The sequence below is a fragment of the Phyllostomus discolor genome, chromosome 6 (genome assembly GCF_004126475.2).
Source record: "Phyllostomus discolor isolate MPI-MPIP mPhyDis1 chromosome 6, mPhyDis1.pri.v3, whole genome shotgun sequence".
NCBI classification, from domain to species: domain Eukaryota; kingdom Metazoa; phylum Chordata; class Mammalia; order Chiroptera; family Phyllostomidae; genus Phyllostomus; species Phyllostomus discolor.
This window is the reverse complement of record NC_040908.2, coordinates 168,751,079-168,769,096: the sequence shown is the minus strand read 5'-3', so window position 1 is coordinate 168,769,096 and position 18,018 is coordinate 168,751,079. Positions and strand designations below refer to the sequence as shown.

General features: G+C 65.8%; 1 protein-coding gene across 3 annotated transcripts in view; it reads left to right on the top strand.

The window, feature by feature from the left end:
• SHANK2 (SH3 and multiple ankyrin repeat domains 2) overlaps nucleotides 1-18,018 on the top strand; it is a 293,436-nt gene that overhangs the window by 176,660 nt on the left and 98,758 nt on the right. For all 3 annotated transcript variants that reach the window (XM_036029823.1, XM_028503888.2, XM_036029824.1), the window contains 2 exons: nucleotides 10,349-10,431; nucleotides 11,979-12,103. In XM_036029823.1, coding sequence (XP_035885716.1) covers nucleotides 10,349-10,431; nucleotides 11,979-12,103 — 208 coding nt within the window. The remainder of the gene's footprint in view (nucleotides 1-10,348; nucleotides 10,432-11,978; nucleotides 12,104-18,018) is intronic.

Genomic DNA, 18,018 nt, shown 5'->3' with positions numbered 1-18,018 from the left:
CTAGAGCGCACGTTCAAGGTAAAGGTGAAAGTGTGAGCTCAAGAACAGCACACGGCTGCTGTGCCCAGGGAGAGACCTTCTCGTCGGGCCCGTTAACGGGACTGGGAACCATAAATCGGGGCGCACGCCTGGCTAAACAGGCTCTCTCCAGGGTGCCCATGCACACAGGTGCTCCCGCGCCCGCTCTCAGGCATCGGCCTCTCTCTCCGCTCGTGGCTCTGTTGGTCCCACGGCATTCCTCCTTCCCGGCGTTCACCAGCCCACAGCGCGTGGCCCTTCCTCTCCGGTCCTGGCTGTGTGACGTGGAGCAGGATCTTCTCGGGCACCTGGGGTACTGTCTGAGGTGGACAGGAAGTCAGCGATCCGTTCCCCAGAACGGGCCGCTGCAGCCAACACACCCTGCCGAGGGCCCGTCCTCCCTCTGGGTTGTTGTCCAGGGCTGGGAGTCCGGGAGCACCAAGGGACCCCTCCCCACCCGGCCAGCCACGGACAGGTCCTGGGATGTGGCTTCCAGCCCCGGGCAGCCCGGCTGTGCCTCCTGCTGTGTGCTCTTGTGTTAGTCACTCAACCCTTCTGTGCCCCAGTTCCCCGTCCCTGAAGTGGGGGCGGGGACAGTGCCTGCCCCCTGCAAGTGCCCCAGGACTGAGCCTCACAGAGGACTTCTTACTCCTGTCGCTGAGCAAGCCCGAGCTCAGCTCTACCCGCCTCCCCCCGAGCCAACCCGGCCCGGAAACCCAGACCCGGGAGTGGGGGGTGGGGAGGGCATTTCTTCCTCCTTCTGAAAGGGTTCTCCACAGGATCCTTCTGAATCTTTCTAGGGCGCTCGCGGACGACCCCATTTCTGAAACGTGTTTTCCTTGGGCCTCTCTGCGGCTCCGGTGTTACATGAACGAGTAACGTCTGACTTGTGTGGGAGGATTCAGACTTTTCTTAGCTTTCATTGTATGTACCTACAATGTGGTTTATTTTGAGACACTCACGTAGATGTATTATTTGTATCTGTTCAAGCGTCCCTAGACCATTTAAAACGTATTTTTAGAAACGGTGGCCACCGGCCCCACCTGACCCACCGCCTGCTTTTATCAGTCAAGTTTTATGGGCACGCAGCCACGCCCACTCATGTCCATGGAGTCCAGGCCGCCCCCGGGCCACAACCAGCAGGGGGAGTGGTTGCGGCCCGGACCGTGGGCGCAGAGTCTGACATATTTACACTCCAGCCCCTCACAGAGAGAGCTTGTCAGCCCCGAGGGACAGCGGTGGCCCCATGAAGACATGCCTCCTTCACACGCCGAGTGACTTTTAGAACTGCCCCTTCTGTGCGGGTGGCCTCCTACCTTAGCCTCAGCCCTTGGAACGGAAATTAGACGTTCCGTGGGGGGGAGGCGGGGGGTCTCGGGGTGGACGGGAGCGGAGGCAGGGCCAGCAGGGGCTGGCAAGCCTGCGAGGAGGTGGGGCGGGTTCGGGGCGAGCTCCCTGGCGCTCACCCAGCTGAGGCCCAGCCTCCACTCCAAAGCTAGGCTCTTTGCGGCAGCTGTGCTCAGCCCGGGATTCCCGAGGACGGGACAGTCCGGTTTGAGAGCCGCGGGTGACGGCCACCTCCCCGGAGGGCCTGGGGCACCGGCCTCTCGAGACGAGCCCTATGACCTGCCCCCGAGCCGGCTCAGCACGGTCTTTGAGACAGGTTCCAAGGCCCCTCACATTACCCTCCGAAGGAAGAGCAGTCGCAAACTGCCCCTCCTGTCTCCCTGCGGTGCTCCTGTCCCCACAACCTTTTGTTTTTCTGTTTTAAAGAACGTTCAGTTCACAAGCACTGGCCGGCGTAGCTCAGTGGATTGAGCGCAGGCTGCGAACCAAAGCATCGCAGGTTCGATTCTCAGTCAGGGCACATGCCAGGGTTGCAGGCCACAGCCCCCAGCAACCACACACTGATGTTTCTCTCTCTCTCTCTTTCTCCCTCCCTTCCCTCTCTAAAAATAAATAAATAACATCTTTTAAAAAAAAAGAATGTTCAGTTCGGGGTCAAAGGCCATGGTTTATAAGGTGGTGAGCCGTGTGACCCCGGACAAAGCCTTCTTCCCACCTCAGCTGCAGGACTGTCCGTGAACATGACCCACAGGCCATGGAGGGAGGCCATGTGGAAGGGCGGCTGACACAGGGCTGGGGGCACGGGGCTCCCTTTGCAGGAGATGGGGAGGCAGGGCCACCGGCTCGTCCCGGTTTGCCCCGGACTGTGTCCCGGGAAGCCCCTCTGTCCCAGGCAGCCCAGGGCAGTGGATCACGCCCTCTGCACCACAGACCGTGCACGGAGTCCGGCTTGGGTTTCGTGCTCTAGGTCAGTAGGCGCCAGCGGAGCACCCCCTGGGACGCCCGGGGTGTCCCTTCCGCAGTCAGGGAGCCCCGGCTCAGAGCGGCTGAGGGGCCTGTCCCAGTCTCTCTGACAGATGGGGGGCACACCCGGCCCAGCCCCGGAGGGCACACTCGCGTGTTCCCAGGAGAGTCAGACAGGACACACCTGAGCAAGTCCCCAGTGCAAACCCAGTGACTGACGAGGGAAACACAGCGGAGGTGAGGGCGGCGAGCCCGGAGCCCTGGAAGGCCCCTCGGTGTCAGTGACCCTGGGGACCTGCACAGCGGTGGCCGTGAGGCTCCTGACACCCAGAGTGGCACTGCGGGGAGAGCGCAGGCAGAGAAAAGGCACTGAGGCAGAGAGAGAGGCCAGCCCGCGGCAGGAAGAGGAGACCCAGGAGGAGACGGGGCCGGGCCGGGCAGGTCACTCGGGGGGGGCCCCTTCGCCGGGGCGGGCGGGGGTCTGGATTCCATCCGATACTGACAGGTAGCCGTCGGTGTGTTCTAAGCGGGACAGTACACAGGATGTATTTTATAGTTAAAGGAATGCAATGTTTATTACAAAAGTCTGATGTGTTGTGGGCAAGGAGGTGGGCGCCCAGGTCACAGAGCTGTTGCGGGGGGGGCGCCTTCAGCCTCCAGGGCGGCCCTCTCCCCTCGACGAGACCCCATTTCCGAGGGGCACCTCGATCCCCTCGCCCTTGCCCCAAACACACTGGAGCTGCATCTCCGTCTTCCCCACCTGCCGCTCTTGGCAGGTAACGCGCCTGGTTGTGTTTAGGAAACGCTTTGGGGTGATTTATTACCAAATAACGAGGCGATTTAATTTCCATCAAGTCTCCGCACATGACGGCTTCTATTAGGAAAGCCTTGTATCACCGGCCGTGTCAGCGACGGGGAAGAAACCGGGCGTCGTTGTAACCGCCGGTGTGAGAGGCGGCTCCCGGAGACCTGGGGCGTGTGATGCCGTGAGGACGGGACCCGGTGCCCTCCCCAACTCGACGAGAAAGGACACCGCTCCCCTGCTCTCGGGGCGAGGCAGGCTCCCGGGAGCCGGGCGCGGCGGCACTTGTGCATGAATCTGGGGTGTTTATCAGCCCCCTCCCCCGCCGTCCCGTGACCCATGAGCGCCCTGACATGGGCTCTCGGAGCCCAGGGGCGGCCCCGGCCAGGGCGTCACTTCCCCCGGGAACTGGGGCAGAGGGCGGGAGGGCCGCACCGAGGCCTCGGCCGACCGGGAAGCGGGAAGCAGAGAGCGGCAGCGTGTGCGGCCCAGGGCTGAGCGGTGCCCTGTGCGCCGCAGCGGATGACAGATGACTCGGGGAACCCCCCCTGCTTGCTCCCAGCTGCCAGGCCTTCCCGAGGACAGGGCTGGCCCCGTCCCCACCACCCGTGGAGCCGCCCTCTGTTCCACTGAGCGGCCAGCGCTGCCCTGGTGACCGGGGCCGCCTGCCCGGCGGGGCCACCTGCGGGGCACCCCCGCACCCCCTCGGAGGAGCTGACAGGCTCTCTGTCGAGCGTCACCATCCTGATTGGCAGGGCCGGGGAATTTCTAGGACAGCCACCACCATCCCGGTCCCTGGAGCTCCCTCTTTCTAACAGTGTCCCAGTTCCTGCCTCCATCGGCTGTCACTGAGACGCTTCTCCGCGGCGAGTGACTGGGACGAGGCCTCTCCCGGGCGTCACTCTCCCTGCGCCGGAGAAGGTGGGGCCCCGCAGCTGCCCTGGGAAGGAGCTTTCCGGGGCCATCAATGCCCCGGTCTTGTGTCCTCCAAGGCATGGTACCCCGAGTCCGTGGGCCCTGCGCCCCTGAGCTCCACACCCAAGCAGCCGTATCCAGCAGGCCCAGAGCCCACACTCAACGCACCTTTCTTTTTGCCATAAATGAGTCTAAGGTGGTCATGGGAGTTCTGCCTTTGAACCTGGTTGCCTGTAACTCATGGCACTGGCTCCTCTGTAGGGTTAGGCTAACCCTAACCCTTGATCCTAACCCTAACTCCTAACCCCTGACCCTAGCCCTAACTCCTAACCCTAATCCCTGAACCTAACCGTAACCCTAAGCCTAACCCTAACCGTTGACCCTAACCCTGACTTCTAATCCCTAACCCCTGGCCCTAACTCATGGCACTGGCTTACCCTTGGCCTCTGCTAACTCTAACTCCTGACCCTAATCCTAACCCTAACCCCTGACCCTAACCCTAACCCCTGACCCTAACCCCAACCCCTGACCCCTAACCCGGGAACTCTCTCAGGGGAGAAAACCGGCCAGCGAGGATGCGCTCACAGAGACAAAAGTCGGTGAGCAGCGATGCCGACCCCGCGCCAGAGTTCAGATGAGTGAGCGCTGCCCAATCTCCATGCCGTGGTTCTCCGGTGGTGGGTTTCCTGACACAGGCCTGCAGCCGCCCCCCCCCCCCTGCCCCAAGCCTGAGGGGGTCGGTATGTCTGAGCCCCAGCACCGAGTCCCGCTGACCAGCGGCATCTTCCCCGAGCCCGCGCCCCGCCTGACACTGACTCCCACCCCGGGGACTGGCCCTCCCGACCCACTGCAGGGTTGCTGCAGACTTCTGTGTGTGGTGGTTCAGACGGAAACAGGGCCGTGGGGCCGAGTTCTCGCCCGTGTGCAAGTCAGCCTTGGGGCAGGCCTGGCGGGGAAGGGCCGGGGGAGACAGACGCCAGACGGCTGCTTGTCTCTCCCATGGCCTTGGTGAGCGATCCGGGGAAAGCACAGCGGGCCTGGGCCCGGCGGAAGCTGCATGGCAGCCTCCTGCCGCCTCGAACCTTGCCCCGGGGGTGTTCGGGCACCCAGGTCCCCGGGGTAACCGGCCCCACCTACCTCTCTGTGATGCCTCAGAACTGTCATTCATGTGGGTCCACCTCTGTCTGCAGTGTTCTCCTCTGCCTCTTCCCCGTCCAGCCTCCCCACCCACTCAGTCTCCCTTCTACAGGAAGTCCTCCGGGCCTTCTAGTTCTCACAGCCTTGTAGTGTTTTCTTTTTAATTGATTTATATTCAGAGAGAGAGGAAGGGAGGGAGGACGAAAGGGAGAGAAACAAGTGTATGGTTGCCTCTTGTGCGACTTCTACTGGGGACCTGGCCTACAACCCAGGCCTGTGCCCTGACCAGGAATCGAACCCACGGTCCTTTGGTTTGCAGGCTGGCACTCAAGCCACACCAGCCAGGGCTCACAGCACTGCATGGTGACAGATCGTGGCAGCCTGGGGCTCTTCAGACTTTGGAGGGCTCCACTCCCTCCAAGGGCCCTGGGGGAGGGTCCCTCCTCACCCCCTCCTCATCCAGTGTCTGCCGGCCGTCCTTGGTGCAGCTTGGCCTGCAGCCGCAGGGCCTCCACGTCTCAGGCTGCCCGCTGTGTCTCTTACAAGGACCGGTCGTTGGTCTTAGGGCTCCCAGGGGATCTAGGTGGGTCTCCCTCGGTCCCTCACTGACCGCGTCTGCACAGCCCCTGTTTCCAGACGAGGCCCACTCACCGGTACGGGGGTGGCAGGACTGGTCCGGTCTCTCCGGGGCCAACACTCAGCCCGCGACCACTGAGGTCTCTGAATAACGGACCAATGGGGCCTGGCGCCTTCTCTCTGTGGGCCTGGCGGCCAGTCCACCGCCAGACACTCAGCAGGGCTTGGTGAGGGAGATACTCAGCAGGGCTCGGTGAGGGAGACACTCAGCAGGGCTCGGCGAGGAAGGCACTCAGTAGGGCTCGGCGAGGGAGACACTCAGTAGGGCTCAGTAAGGAACGACACTCAGTAGGGCCAAGCTCGGTGAGGGAGACACTCAGTAGGGCTCGGTAAGGAAGGCACTCAGTAGGGCTCGGCGAGGGAGATACTCAGTAGGGCTCGGCGAGGGAGACACTCAGTAGGGCTCGGTAAGGAAGGCACTCAGTAGGGCTCGGCGAGGGAGACACTCAGTAGGGCTCGGCGAGGGAGACACTCAGTAGGGCTCGGCGAGGGAGACACTCAGTAGGGCTCGGCGAGGGAGACACGCCGTCGCCCTTTTCCGACCACTTCCGAACCCGAATGCTCACGCACCGCGGCCACGCGGGCCGGGCCCCTGTGGCTCCGTGTCCACGCCTCCTCCAGGCCGGCCCCGCTGCCCAGACAGCCTGTTCGGTGACCGACGATCCCTGAACACCAGCCGCCATCGCTGGTGCCTGCGGCCTCCTGGCCCCGAGTGGCCCGTGGCCCTCCCTGCAGGGCCGCCGTGCGAACCCACGGCTAAAAGCCGCCTGCAGCTGGGCCTCCCATGGTCTCACAACCAGGGCAGACCCCAGGGGCGTCTGCGGCCGGCCAGCGGGGAGGGGACGCCGCTGTGTCACTCCAGGGTGTGCAGGACGCGCCGCTGTGGCACGCAGTGGGGCGGTTGGGTGGGCGAGACACGGGGACCTTGAGCGGTCTCTGCTGTGCGGTCCCTGGGGAGTTTCGTGGCCCGGGCTCCTGTTTGAAGCGACCGACGCTTCCATTCAAGTTCCCCGTCACTGTTCGTGGGTCGCTGCAGAGGCTGTGGGTTATCAGCCTGGGTCGCCCCCCCCCCCCCCGCCCCCGAGTCGCAGGCTTCCGGGGTCGAGGCAGCTGCAGGCCAGTGGCTCTCCGCAGAGTGTGACTGGGGGTCCGGTCATCCCGACCCTGCTCCCCGCCAGGCCCTCCCGCCCTGCGGCCTTCCTCCAGCCACCTCCCCGATGGCCAGGTCCCCCAGTGGACTCCTGCTGGTGTCCGTGCTTGTTTCACCCCATCCCACACGCACAGTGGGTGCGTGGCCCTCCGCTGGGTGCCGAGGGCGTCAGGTGACCCGCAAGTGAAGGCTCTGCTGCCTGGGCCCCACGTCCCCGGGGGGACTCAGCATGATGGGGCACGCAGGGGGCCAACGAGGGCAGCTCCCCTGTGTCGAGAAGCCTGCCCTCCTGTGGGTGGCGTCTGGGGGGGTCTTGTCTCGCCTGCCCCCCCCCCCTGCAAGCCCCACGAGGCAGGAGCAGCCATGTGCCGCACCACGACATGCTCTGCAAGTGGGGAAACTGAGGCTCCGGGGAGCGGAGCTGGGTGGCGGCTGAGTCGGGATTCAGACCAGGTCTGGCGAACGGAGGGAGGCGGGTCCACATGGGCAGGGCCGGGGGGCTGTTCGGATCCCAGGGTGCTCGGGGAACAGGAGTGGGGGGCAGTCCTCCTCGGCAGGCCGGGACGCTGGCGTTTGCTCGGCAGGCAGGCCGTGGCCACTGCAGCTCAGAGGCAGGGGCCGCGTGGGGCAGAGCGCCTTTGAGGGGGGAGGATGGGGCGGGGCCGGGGGCCAGCCTGGGTGTCAGCCCGGGAGGGCAGCGCCCTCACACCCACCCCCCACCCGGGGCGGGGGCTGCCTGGGCTCGAGCGGGTTCCTTCACTGACCCCTCCTGAGGCACAAGCTGTGGTTTCTGTTCCCGTTTGCAGAGCTGGACCCTGAGGCCCCCAGCGTCCGGGTGACCTTGGGGTCCGAGCAGAACTGGATTTGAGCTGATGCCACGCCCACCAGGACAGAAGGCCCCGCCCCAAGTGCTCCGTGGTGGGCTGCCCTGCCCTGACCCGTCCCTGTGACGGGGTGGGCGGGGGGACAGCCGGTGGGAGACGTGCGGGTGGTCTGCGCACACTCGAAGCCCCTGGCAGGGCCGGGCAGCATCTGGTCCTGTGGGCGGAGCTGGCCGTGCGCCTGGAGCCTGGGACAAGTTCACCGGAGTGCCGGGCGGAGGCGGGTGCTGGGGGTGTGTCCGCGGGGAGAACGGGACCCGGGACCCTCGGAGCAGCCTCATGTTTCCGGGGGGCCAGGGCCGCTCATGGGCGGCCACCCCTGCAGGGAGTCTAGGAGCAGACAGCCGTGGCTTCCGTGGCCAGGGCCCTGGGAGAGTCTTCCCCAGGCAAGGGGCAGGGCCGGTGTGGGGTCTGCACCTGCCCAGCGCCGAGCTGGCCGTGGCGGCCAGGGGTGGACGCAGGAGGCAGTTCTCGTCTGCGTTCCAGCTGGTGAGGCCGAGGAGAGGGAAAGGTAGAGAGGCCTGGGGGGGGGGGGGGGTCCACTCACCCCTGAGCCCCTGGCCGCCCCAGCCCCCCAGTGCCCATGCATGGTTCTGGGTCTGGCTCACCACCAGGCCGCTGAGGCTCCCGGCGGTGGTTACAGGAACAGCTCCCCGGGGCTCACCGGTCCACCACACTGCCGTGGGGATCGACCCCCCTGCCCTCACCAGAATCCCGGGAGGCCTGTGGTCTGCTCTCGCCGCCTTGTAGTGTGAGAGGAGACTGAGGCTTGGAGAGCCCGCCCCTTGCTCAGCGTGGGCGGGCTGGTCGCAGGACCCCGCCCCCGGGCTCCAGGGCTCCGGGCTGCTGGCCATGCTTCCGGCTGAACCCCACTCCCGAGTTTTGAGGCCTCCCTGGGCTGGTCGTCAGGGGGAGTGCATGGTCCACCAGGTGTCAAGGCGTGTGCCCCACTCTGCTGGCCCTCCCCTGGAAGGCAGGACTCCCCTGGCCGGTGCTCGGGGATGGGGGGGCGGTTGGGACAGGTCTGTGCTTTCCAGCCGTGCCCCCCCCCTCTGCGAAGCCCCCCTGCCACCCTGTGTGAGGGGAAGCTCTCAGCTGCCGCCCGTCCCCTGCCCTCCGGGGGCCATGGGTCCGGCTTGGCTGCACTGCTCCCCTGGGGGCGGCTGCGTACGGGGGCCACGTGCTTCCTGCAGGCAGCACATCGAGTGCGGGGCAAGGCTGACCTTCAGCGGTCTGGGGCTTGACTCCCGTCAGCATGTCGCTCCCTGCACCCCGGCCACTCCCGCCGAGACGGGGGGGTGGGGGGGGCCCAGACCCTTCTGGGTTCACCGCAGCCTTTCCAGAGGGGCCCCTCCGGGCGGGTCCTTCCTCCTTGCACCCAGTGCTCCCACCCCTACCCCTGAGGACCCTGGAGGAGACCTCCCCCCTGCCCGTCCCCTCCACAGCGGCCCTGCTCCTGACTTACTCCAGGGGGGAGGGTGCAGCCCCCGACGCTGGGGAGGGCTTTGGTCTCGCAGCCACCCCGCCAGGCAGCCCCCTCCCGCCCTGCACCCCGCTGCCTCCGGGGTGGACGAGGTGGCAAAGTGCCCTTCCTATCCCTGACGGGAGCCTCTGGCAGCTGAATCAAAGTTGGACCTTTGCGTTTCTCTCCTTTGAAAAAAAAAAAAAACCCACGGTGCCAAGAGGCAGGCCCCGTGGCTCTGCCTGCCTGTCAGGGGGGGACCCCGAGGCTGCTTCTCCGGGCCCCGAACTCCGCGTCCCCCAGAGGAGGAGCCACCTGCCCCCCAAGAGGAGCCCCCACGCGCCGCTGCGCCGCCGAGCAGAGCCCGGCCGCCTCTCCGCCCGCCTGCGGTTTCCGTGCGCGGGGTGACGCGGTTGATTGTGGGGGCACCGCGTTCCCGTGGACGGAGAGGGAGGGGTCGGTCGCTGCGTCTCCCAGCGCCGGCTCACGCAGGGAGCAAATAGAATCTGATTTTTTTTTTTTTAAACCCTTGAAGAAGAAGGGAGGAAGAAAAAAAAAAAAAACAACAACAGAACTGCTGCCTCATTTCTGGCCCGGCCGGTTCCATTTCGCTCCCCGGAAGGCGCAGCCCCGGCCCCCGGGCCCCTCTGCACGGCGGCCAAGACGCTCGCTCGCTCCTCCCGGCCGCTCGCCGACCCTGCCTGCCGGCGCCCGGAGCCACCGCCGCCGCCGCGCAGCCCTCGCCGGAGGCCTCCCCACCATGCGCGCCTCCTTCCTCCCGCTGGCTCCCGCGCTGCCTCTGCCCGGCCCCCCCTCCCAGCCCCGTCGAGCCGTGCCCGCCTATCCCGTTCGCCTGCCCCCCAGCCGCCTGGCTCCTCCTGCGCCCTGCGCTGCCTAGCTCCCTCCATGCTGCCCGGACCCGGCGAGCTGGGTGATTAATTGGCTATGATGATGAGCGTCCCCGGCGGAGGAGCGGCGGCGGCCGTGATGATGACGGGCCACAATAATGGTCGCTATCCCCGGAATTCTGCCTACAGTGACTGCATCGTCGAGGAGAAGACGGTGCTCCTGCAGAAGAAGGACAATGAGGGCTTCGGGTTCGTCCTGCGCGGGGCGAAAGGTAAGAGCCGCCGCTCGCAGCCTCCCGGCTGCGTTCACATGTTGTGTGTGTGTGTGTGTGTGTGTGTGTGTGTGTGTGAGAGAGAGAGAGAGGGAGAGGGAGAGGGAGAGAGAGACGTTCCCCAGCTCCCAGAGAATCCTTTTTCCTGGGGGCACTCGGTTGCTAGACAACCGGGTTCTTCTCCATGCCGCCTCACTCACACAGCGGCACCGGGCCTCCTTCAGGAATGTGGCTAATCCTCTGTGCACAGCGTTGCCCCGGGCGAGCTCCCTCCCCCCCTCCCTCCCTCCCTCCCCCCACCCTTGTTCAGAATCCCCGGTGGGTCGGCTGGCTCTGTGTTTGCTGGCTGGGTCCAGCCCGCCCGGGGCTGCCCCCCGAGCGCCCGGCCTCAGGTGCCCAGAAGCACCTGGTCCCGAGTTCCGGGCCGGGGGGAGGGGGGGGCTTGGGCTCCGAGTGCGGCAGGCGGCCGCGTGCCTGCCCCTGAGGTGACTTTGCAAAGGAAGCGTGGCGAGATGGTCCCTTCCCCCGTGGCCCGAGCCGGCAGCTCACGCGTCACGTGGCCTGGGGTGGGGGGCTCTGGGGGGGCCACTCCACGGTGGGGACTCGGGGGCTCCCCTCCTGAAAAGGAGCAAGATGGCATCGCCTCCCCGTGCGAGGAGGCGTCCGACCACCTCGAGTGTGGGAAAGCCATGGGGAAGTTTTCTCTCTGAGCCTCAGTGCTGAGGTGGGGGGCTCCTTCCCCCCCCCCCCCCCCGGGGCATCCCCAGCGGCCAAGGCCGAGGCTGCCCTGACAGCCGTCTGTCCAGAGAGAGAAGGAAACGGTGGTTGTCCCCATGTGTGTGTGTGTCCACCGCTGCCCGTGTGAGTCCTCTCCCCTCCCCCTGCAGGGCCGTCTCCGTCCTCCCACCCTCACCCCCGGCTGCTCCTGGCAGCCCCGAAAGTCCATCTCTCGGCCCAGAGTTTCCTCCGGCCTCCGTGCGGGGCCTGGAAGCCCAGGCTGGCGGGGGCCCAGCCCCCCGGGACGTTGGCCGCAGAGTGGGCGCAGAGACGGAGGAAGCCGACCCCACCGCGGCCGCCCCCGCCCCGGGTCAGCGTCTCGTTCCAACCGAGCCCCGCGCTGGGGCCCCCGCGCTGCGGCCTGTGCAGCCCGAGACCGGGCGTGCGGCTTCGCCCGGGGCCTCTGGAGCTCCATGTGGCTACGGGGGGAACTTTTCCATTTTTAGCACTGAAAATGTTTAGTCACCGACGCTTTTAAAGAAAATGACAGGCGCGCACACACGGGCACGGACTGCGGGGCACGCGCGACCGTGTGTTCGGCGGGGAGGCCCGGAGGTGCGACTCGGTCCCGGAACGCAGTGGGCGTCACGGCTCGGGTCGGCGTGGACCTGTGGCTCCGAGCGGCAGGCCCTGCCCACGGAGAGTGGGCCTGGGCCGCCCACTTCCGGCGGGATGCCCGCGGGTCCCAGGGTCGGGGGTCCTGCGGGGGCCGGGGCTTGCCGCCTGGCAGACGCCTCCCAGGCTTGTAAAGAGTATCCTTGCCTCCCCAGCGGACACCCCCATTGAGGAGTTCACGCCCACGCCGGCGTTCCCGGCCCTGCAGTACCTGGAGTCCGTGGACGAAGGTGGGGTCGCGTGGCAAGCCGGACTGAGGACCGGGGACTTCTTGATTGAGGTAGGGTCACCGGTGTTCGTGTCTTTCTGCTTGGGGAGAGCGCCGGCTCTCGGCGTCCGTGGTCGGGACAGCGCAGCCGTTGGGCTCAAACGGGGGCGTCCGTGGATTCCGGCGTGGACTCGTGCTTGGCTACGTGCACCCACTGGTGGATTCCGGTGGCTGCGGACACGTGTGTTGGTTGGGGTCACTTTGAGGCCTTGCCTAGAATTCTCTGGACGGCGGAAATGTCTGCGGACCTCGGCCACTGGCCGTGAAGTAGACGGGAGAGAAGTGTGGTCGCCGTGACGTCGGGGCCACGCGTGAGTCTGCGGGCGGTTTCAGGGCGGCTGCGTGCACAGACACCAAGAGGGGCCGTCGCCCGTTCTGATGCCGCGGGGGCAGGGGGCAAGGACGGCCCCGTGGCTCTGGCTCACACACGGTTTCATGCTGGTGGCCGGGACCCTGTGGACTCGTAAGCTGCTTCCAAAGACCAAGGAGTGCGGGCGGGAGGGCGGCGGACGTGGATGGACCAACAGGCACTGGAAATTCGGGTGCTCGGGAAGCCAGCTCTTGCTGGCTCCTTCCTTGAGCCAGCGCCTCACCCGGAGGGGCCTCGGGGGGCAGGGCGGGTGCCCTGGCGGCGAGCCCCCGGCGGAGCCCTGCACCCCGCTGCAGACTCGACTTCCCGTCTCGGTTGCGCAAACGGAAGGGGCGTGCTCCTCTTCGGGGATATTACGAATGAGAGAATATGCTGCCCCTGGAAAAGGTATTTTTAGGTGGTTGGCTAGCTGCCTGTAGCCCTCGCCGGAGTTCAGGTTTCTTGGAAAAGCGTCTCTCCAGGCTGCCCTGGAGCCCTGTCTCACCCGGGCGGGGAGTCCTCCGGCAGGCGGAAGCCGTGGGTGTGTGGCACCCGGCCGGCCGCAGGGTGGTCCTGCCGTGGGGTCGGCTGCCCCCCGCTGGTTCTGTGCAGGGGGAGACCCAGGCCCTGCCGAGATGGCCACTGGAAGCCATTGCCCTCGGTCACACCTCCACTTCCGAGGGCGCTTTTCAAGCTGTGATGTGGCTCATCCCCTTCGTGTTTCTTACAGCAACAGGGACCTGGGGGGAAGGGCACCCTGGGGAAAGCCGGGCGCCGTGGAGAAGGGGCTCCCCCCCCCATCCCGGGTGTCCCGTGCTGAAGCCCAGGTGGGGACAGGCCCGTCACAGCTCACCCGGACTCGGTCCGTTCTGTCTGCGGGGTGTGTGCCCGCAGTGCTGCCGGTCTCACGGGCTCCCTCGGCATGTGACCTCCCGGAAACCCGGAGACACTGGGTGGAGCCGTCTTCTGTCGGACGCAGTCGTGACGGAAGTCCGTGGCGGTGTGTGTGCGTGTGTGAGGGAGCTCGGGGTCGGGGCCCCGGGGCGTCCACGGAGCTGTGGCTGGTTTTTGGTCATCGATGGTGACCGCGGAGTCCAGCACACCCCCTGTCGCTGGGGCTCCTTGGGGCGCTTCCCTCGTAAACGAGTCCACAGAACAAACGCAGCGCTGCCGTGGGGCGGGCCCTGGGCGCACCGCGGGCCCGGGGAGGCAGAGCCGCCTGGGGCTGGCCGACACGGCCACAGCAAGCCTGGGCCAGGCGGAGAAGGCATGTCCTCCTAGTCGGACAGAAGCCCCCCCCGTGGAAATTAGGGGCACTAAGAGTTTCCACACTTCTGCCGGAGCACCTTCTGTGACATTGTTTTCTTCACCTCTGCTGTGCAAACATACGGGCCGTTTGGAACAGGTTCCGTGTTGTAGGGAACCTCCGGACTCCGGGATTCTGGGACCGCTGGCCCCGAGACGCACAAAGGATCGTTGGTTATCACGTCCCAGACGCCGTGAAGGGGGGCAGGCCCTCCTCCAAGGCCACGGGGCCAGGGGCTGGACCCTTGGAGCCCGGCGCCCCCCGGTCATGCCCAAGGCCGCCGGGGCGGGGTGGGGCAGGGCGGGGTGCAAATCCTCCTCTCCGCGGCGGACCACAGAGCCTGAGCGTCCTCCCTGAGCGAGTGGTTTCCCTAGCTACCAGGTTCCGCCTCTGGAATATTAAAACCGCTTCTAGCCTTACAGCTGCGTTTTTCTTCCAACAGACAGTTCTTTATGTTTCTAGCGAAAAGCGTCAGCCTTGCAGGGATTATGTGAAATGGATCCGTGCGTCTCAGGTGAGTGCCTGGTTCGGCAAGGAGCCACCTCCACCCAGACTCCGTGGGCTTCTGAGCCCCCGGTGACGTGCGGGGTCCCGCGTGAAAACCGCCCCAAGGGCGGGCCAGCCGTCCTTGTGCCCCCCACCCCACCCCCGCCGGCCACGGGGCCCCTGGCATGCCTCCCCTTCTGTCTGCTCTGGGAAAGGAACTCGAAGGGGGTCAGACGGTACTTTCTCTGTAAAAGCGCGTGCTGGCGTTTGAACTGGCGGCCCCAGGGCCACGTCTGCAGTGACTGTTTGCTCTTCAGAGTCTTGGTCGGCGGCAGAACGCCGTCTTTCCTTCTTGGGCCTTGTCGGAAGGCCTGGCGTCGTCCCCCCGGCCAGCACAGAGGGCCTTGCCGTGCATGCCTTGCCCGGGCGCTGACCCTCCCTCCGGCACACCGATCTCTCCAGCCCCCGGCATTCAGTTGGAGTTTGCTCTTTGCTGCCGGCATTGTTTCTGGGTTGCCAGACCCCTCCCCACCCGCCGCCAAGAAGCAAAAGCTTTGAGTGTAGCCCCTTGTCAGAGGCTCCCTTCGGATCGGGAATTCCGGGAGAGGCGGGTCATATAGGATCTCAGGGGCGGGACCCCAGCAGGGACGGGCAGAGACAAGGGCCAGGAACCGGGACAGTGCCACGGTGGGGGAGAAGCAGGCAGCCGAGTCAGGGCGTGTGTCACTCCCCTTGCGGTCTAGTGGAAGGATGGGGACGCCACAGCGAGTTGTGGTGGCAAAGGCCCGTGTCCCTTCTGGTCACGAGGGAAGCCGGTTCAGACCGGTTTCGGGAGAGGAGCTTGCCGAGAGACTCCTGCTCCTTGTGGGCGATTCCCTGGGTTAGGTCTCCTTGGCCCCGCGAGCCGGGGCCCGCAAGGTCACCCCTGGCCCGTCCTAAGGAGGACGCACGGCTCGAGGATGGCAGCCTTGCTCCGTGTCCTGCGGGGGAACAGGAGGTGGGAATGTCGTCTTGACGTCTTTTCGGGGACTCGCTGACGGGTGGCCCGTCCACCTCCTCCAGGGGGGGCCCGGCTGGGCACAGAGTCCCGCCCGCCTCTCAGAACCAGGAGGCCCGGTGGCCGGCCCACACCGTGACACAGGACCACGCGGCAGGAGCTTGGGTGTAGGAGATTTTGGAACAAAAGCTCGTGACGCCGCCAGGGGCTCCGACAGGCAGGCCCAAGGGCGGCCTGGCTGGACCCTGATGGCGGCATTTGGACCTCGGCGTCAGACCTTCTGACCCGAGAGTCGAAGCAGGCACTGCGTCCACCTCCGTGCGTTCAGAGGGGGACGGTCTTTCTTCCACAAGCGCCCTTTTGCAGACGGAGCTCCGTGTCTTGCATTGCTGTGGTACAGTGAAGTGTCCTTGATCTCATGAGTTGCTCAGCATACAACTGAACAGCGACCATGACAAGGGCAAAGAGCGATGAGGGGCGAGTCCTGCCCGTGTCCTCGCTGACGGGAATCGGGGCGGCCAGACCAGGCACTGCCCTGCCCGGCCCGGCCCTCCTGATAGTCCCGCACCCTGGTGTCTGCTCTTGTCCCTGGCGGCATGTAGACGAGGAGACCAAGACGGAGGCCGGCTAATGCCGTGGGTGAGTGGCAGACGGGCGGGGAAGCCGGGACGTGCGTGCCCCTGGCTGTCTGGTTCCCTGACGCCGCGGCTCCGAGACGCCCGAGGGAGGCTGTGATGTGCTGGGTGTGCAAGTGCGCGAAGCGTCAGAACGGACACAAAGGACAAGGGGCCAGTTTTTGTTTTCAAATCAGCACATGCTTATTTTTAAAAATTATTTATTCCTGTACCCGTCGCTGGTGACAGCTCTCTTGTGTCGCCACGTGGAAGAACGAACTGCCGTAAACCATTCAGAAACCCACGTGACAGCGAGTGACGAGAGCCGGACCCAGGAGGCTCCCTCTAGGGGCGCGTCCTGGGGAGGGATCCCACGGGGCGGGCGGAGCTCTCGGCGTCGCCGGCACGAACGGGGTGGGGTGGCCGGGAGGTGGTGAGGGGGCACCGTGCGCCTGCCGTGGCTTCGTTTCGCATTGCGCCCGCGAGGAGCCCGCCACACCTGCGGGGACTGGCCCCCTCGGGCCGGGTGAGAGGGAGGAACCGCACTGCACTGTCAGAGTCCTGGATCCCGCCCCCTCTCCCAACATCGGCACGGAGAACAGAACGGGCTCAGCCGTGCCGGCTCCTGGGCGAGCAGATCCCGCGGGGTTGTTGTCTCTGTGCTCAGACGTGTCTCTGCTCCACGGGTCGTCCCCAGCGACAGCGCTCACTCCTTTGACAGGTGCTAATCACACAAGCAGCACATTATTCCTCCGGAGAAAGCCGCCTCACGTGGGCAAGCGGGGTCCTGGCCTCCAGGGCCGGGGCGTCGCTGTTTGCTTTCAGCTCCCTCTCTGAGCACTCATTAACCCACCCGCGGCAGCGCCGGAAGCCCCTGTGGGCTTCCTGGTGGTTTTCGGAGCCCCGACGTGGCCAGCGTGGCTTTTGTGGAACTTCCCTGGGTAGGTTTCCCCTCGCAATCAACGCAGGCCGCGCTGTCTTTCGTCCTCACAAAGCGACGCCGGAGTTCGCTCGCTCGCTCCTTTCCCCTCCTATTAAATGCTCGCACCAGCAACAGCCCGGAGCTGCGCTCTCACTGCGGCTCGCACGGCGCCAGGGCGTGCAGGGGCACTGCCCTGTTGTCTCCCCCGGAGACCGCGTGTTTGAGGGACTTAAGAAGCGTTCCTCGGGCTGCTGCTGGAGACAGGGTCTTGAAAAAGGTCGCGTTTCCTTCGACCCTCACTGTCCACCCAGCTGGGGCGTGGGGGGATGTGGGGGGGAGCAGCTGTCCCCGGCTGGCGGGGATCGTTCCGCCTGCCCAGCTTCCCAGGGAAACTGGTGTGCAGGAGAGCGTCTCTAGGTCACTTCCGATCACCTGGTGTGTGTTCTGCATCACCGTGTGCGTCCCGGTCTCGGGGTCCCCACCGGTGAACTTGGTGGCCGTGAGAATTAAGTCCGGAGAATTAAGTGAGAAGAATCGGGTGGTGCCCAAGCCCTGGGAGCTCCCAGCTGGGCTGCCGTTGGCCCTGGTCTTAAGAGAAAGAAGGTGGCGAGCCGGCGGTGCTGGGCGCGGAGTCACCGCTCCCTCAGTATCGTCTTCCGTCACCATCTTGTTCTTCGTTACCGTTAACAGTGCCCGAATGAGAAGAGGAAACCGATGACGGTCAGTTAAACAAGTCATAGCAACGTTGCAGCAAGCTGTAATGATGACAGGTGATGGTCACCACTGTCGTTTCGCGCATGGAGCCGTGACAGAGCCCTCCTGCCGCAGGCCCGGCACCGACCCCGGGGCACCTGCAGCCGGCAGAGTGCGGGCTTCCGGACGCCCCCGCAGAGGGGCGGTCCGCTGCAGCCGGCGCCGCCCGCCCCGGCGTCCTGGCAGCCGTGCCTCCGGGCCTGGCTCGCGTCCCCGCTCCAAGGGCACTCCCTGCCTTGCTCGACATTTTTTTTGGCACGCCTCTGGCTTTGAGGTAATCTCAGAATTTCTGTTCATGATTCCCAGTTTGCCCTCTAGTGACAAAGCCCAGGGCGGAGGCCGGGCCTTCCTGCGGTTCCCCGGCGCCAGCTTCCTCTCGGGCCACCTGTTCGGCCGCGGCGCGCAGCTCCCGTTTCTCCGTCTCGCCTTTCCGGACACCGTGAGAGGCTTTGTCTCACGTCTTGCCGGTGGTGGCCCCCAGGGCCCGTCTAGGAACTCTG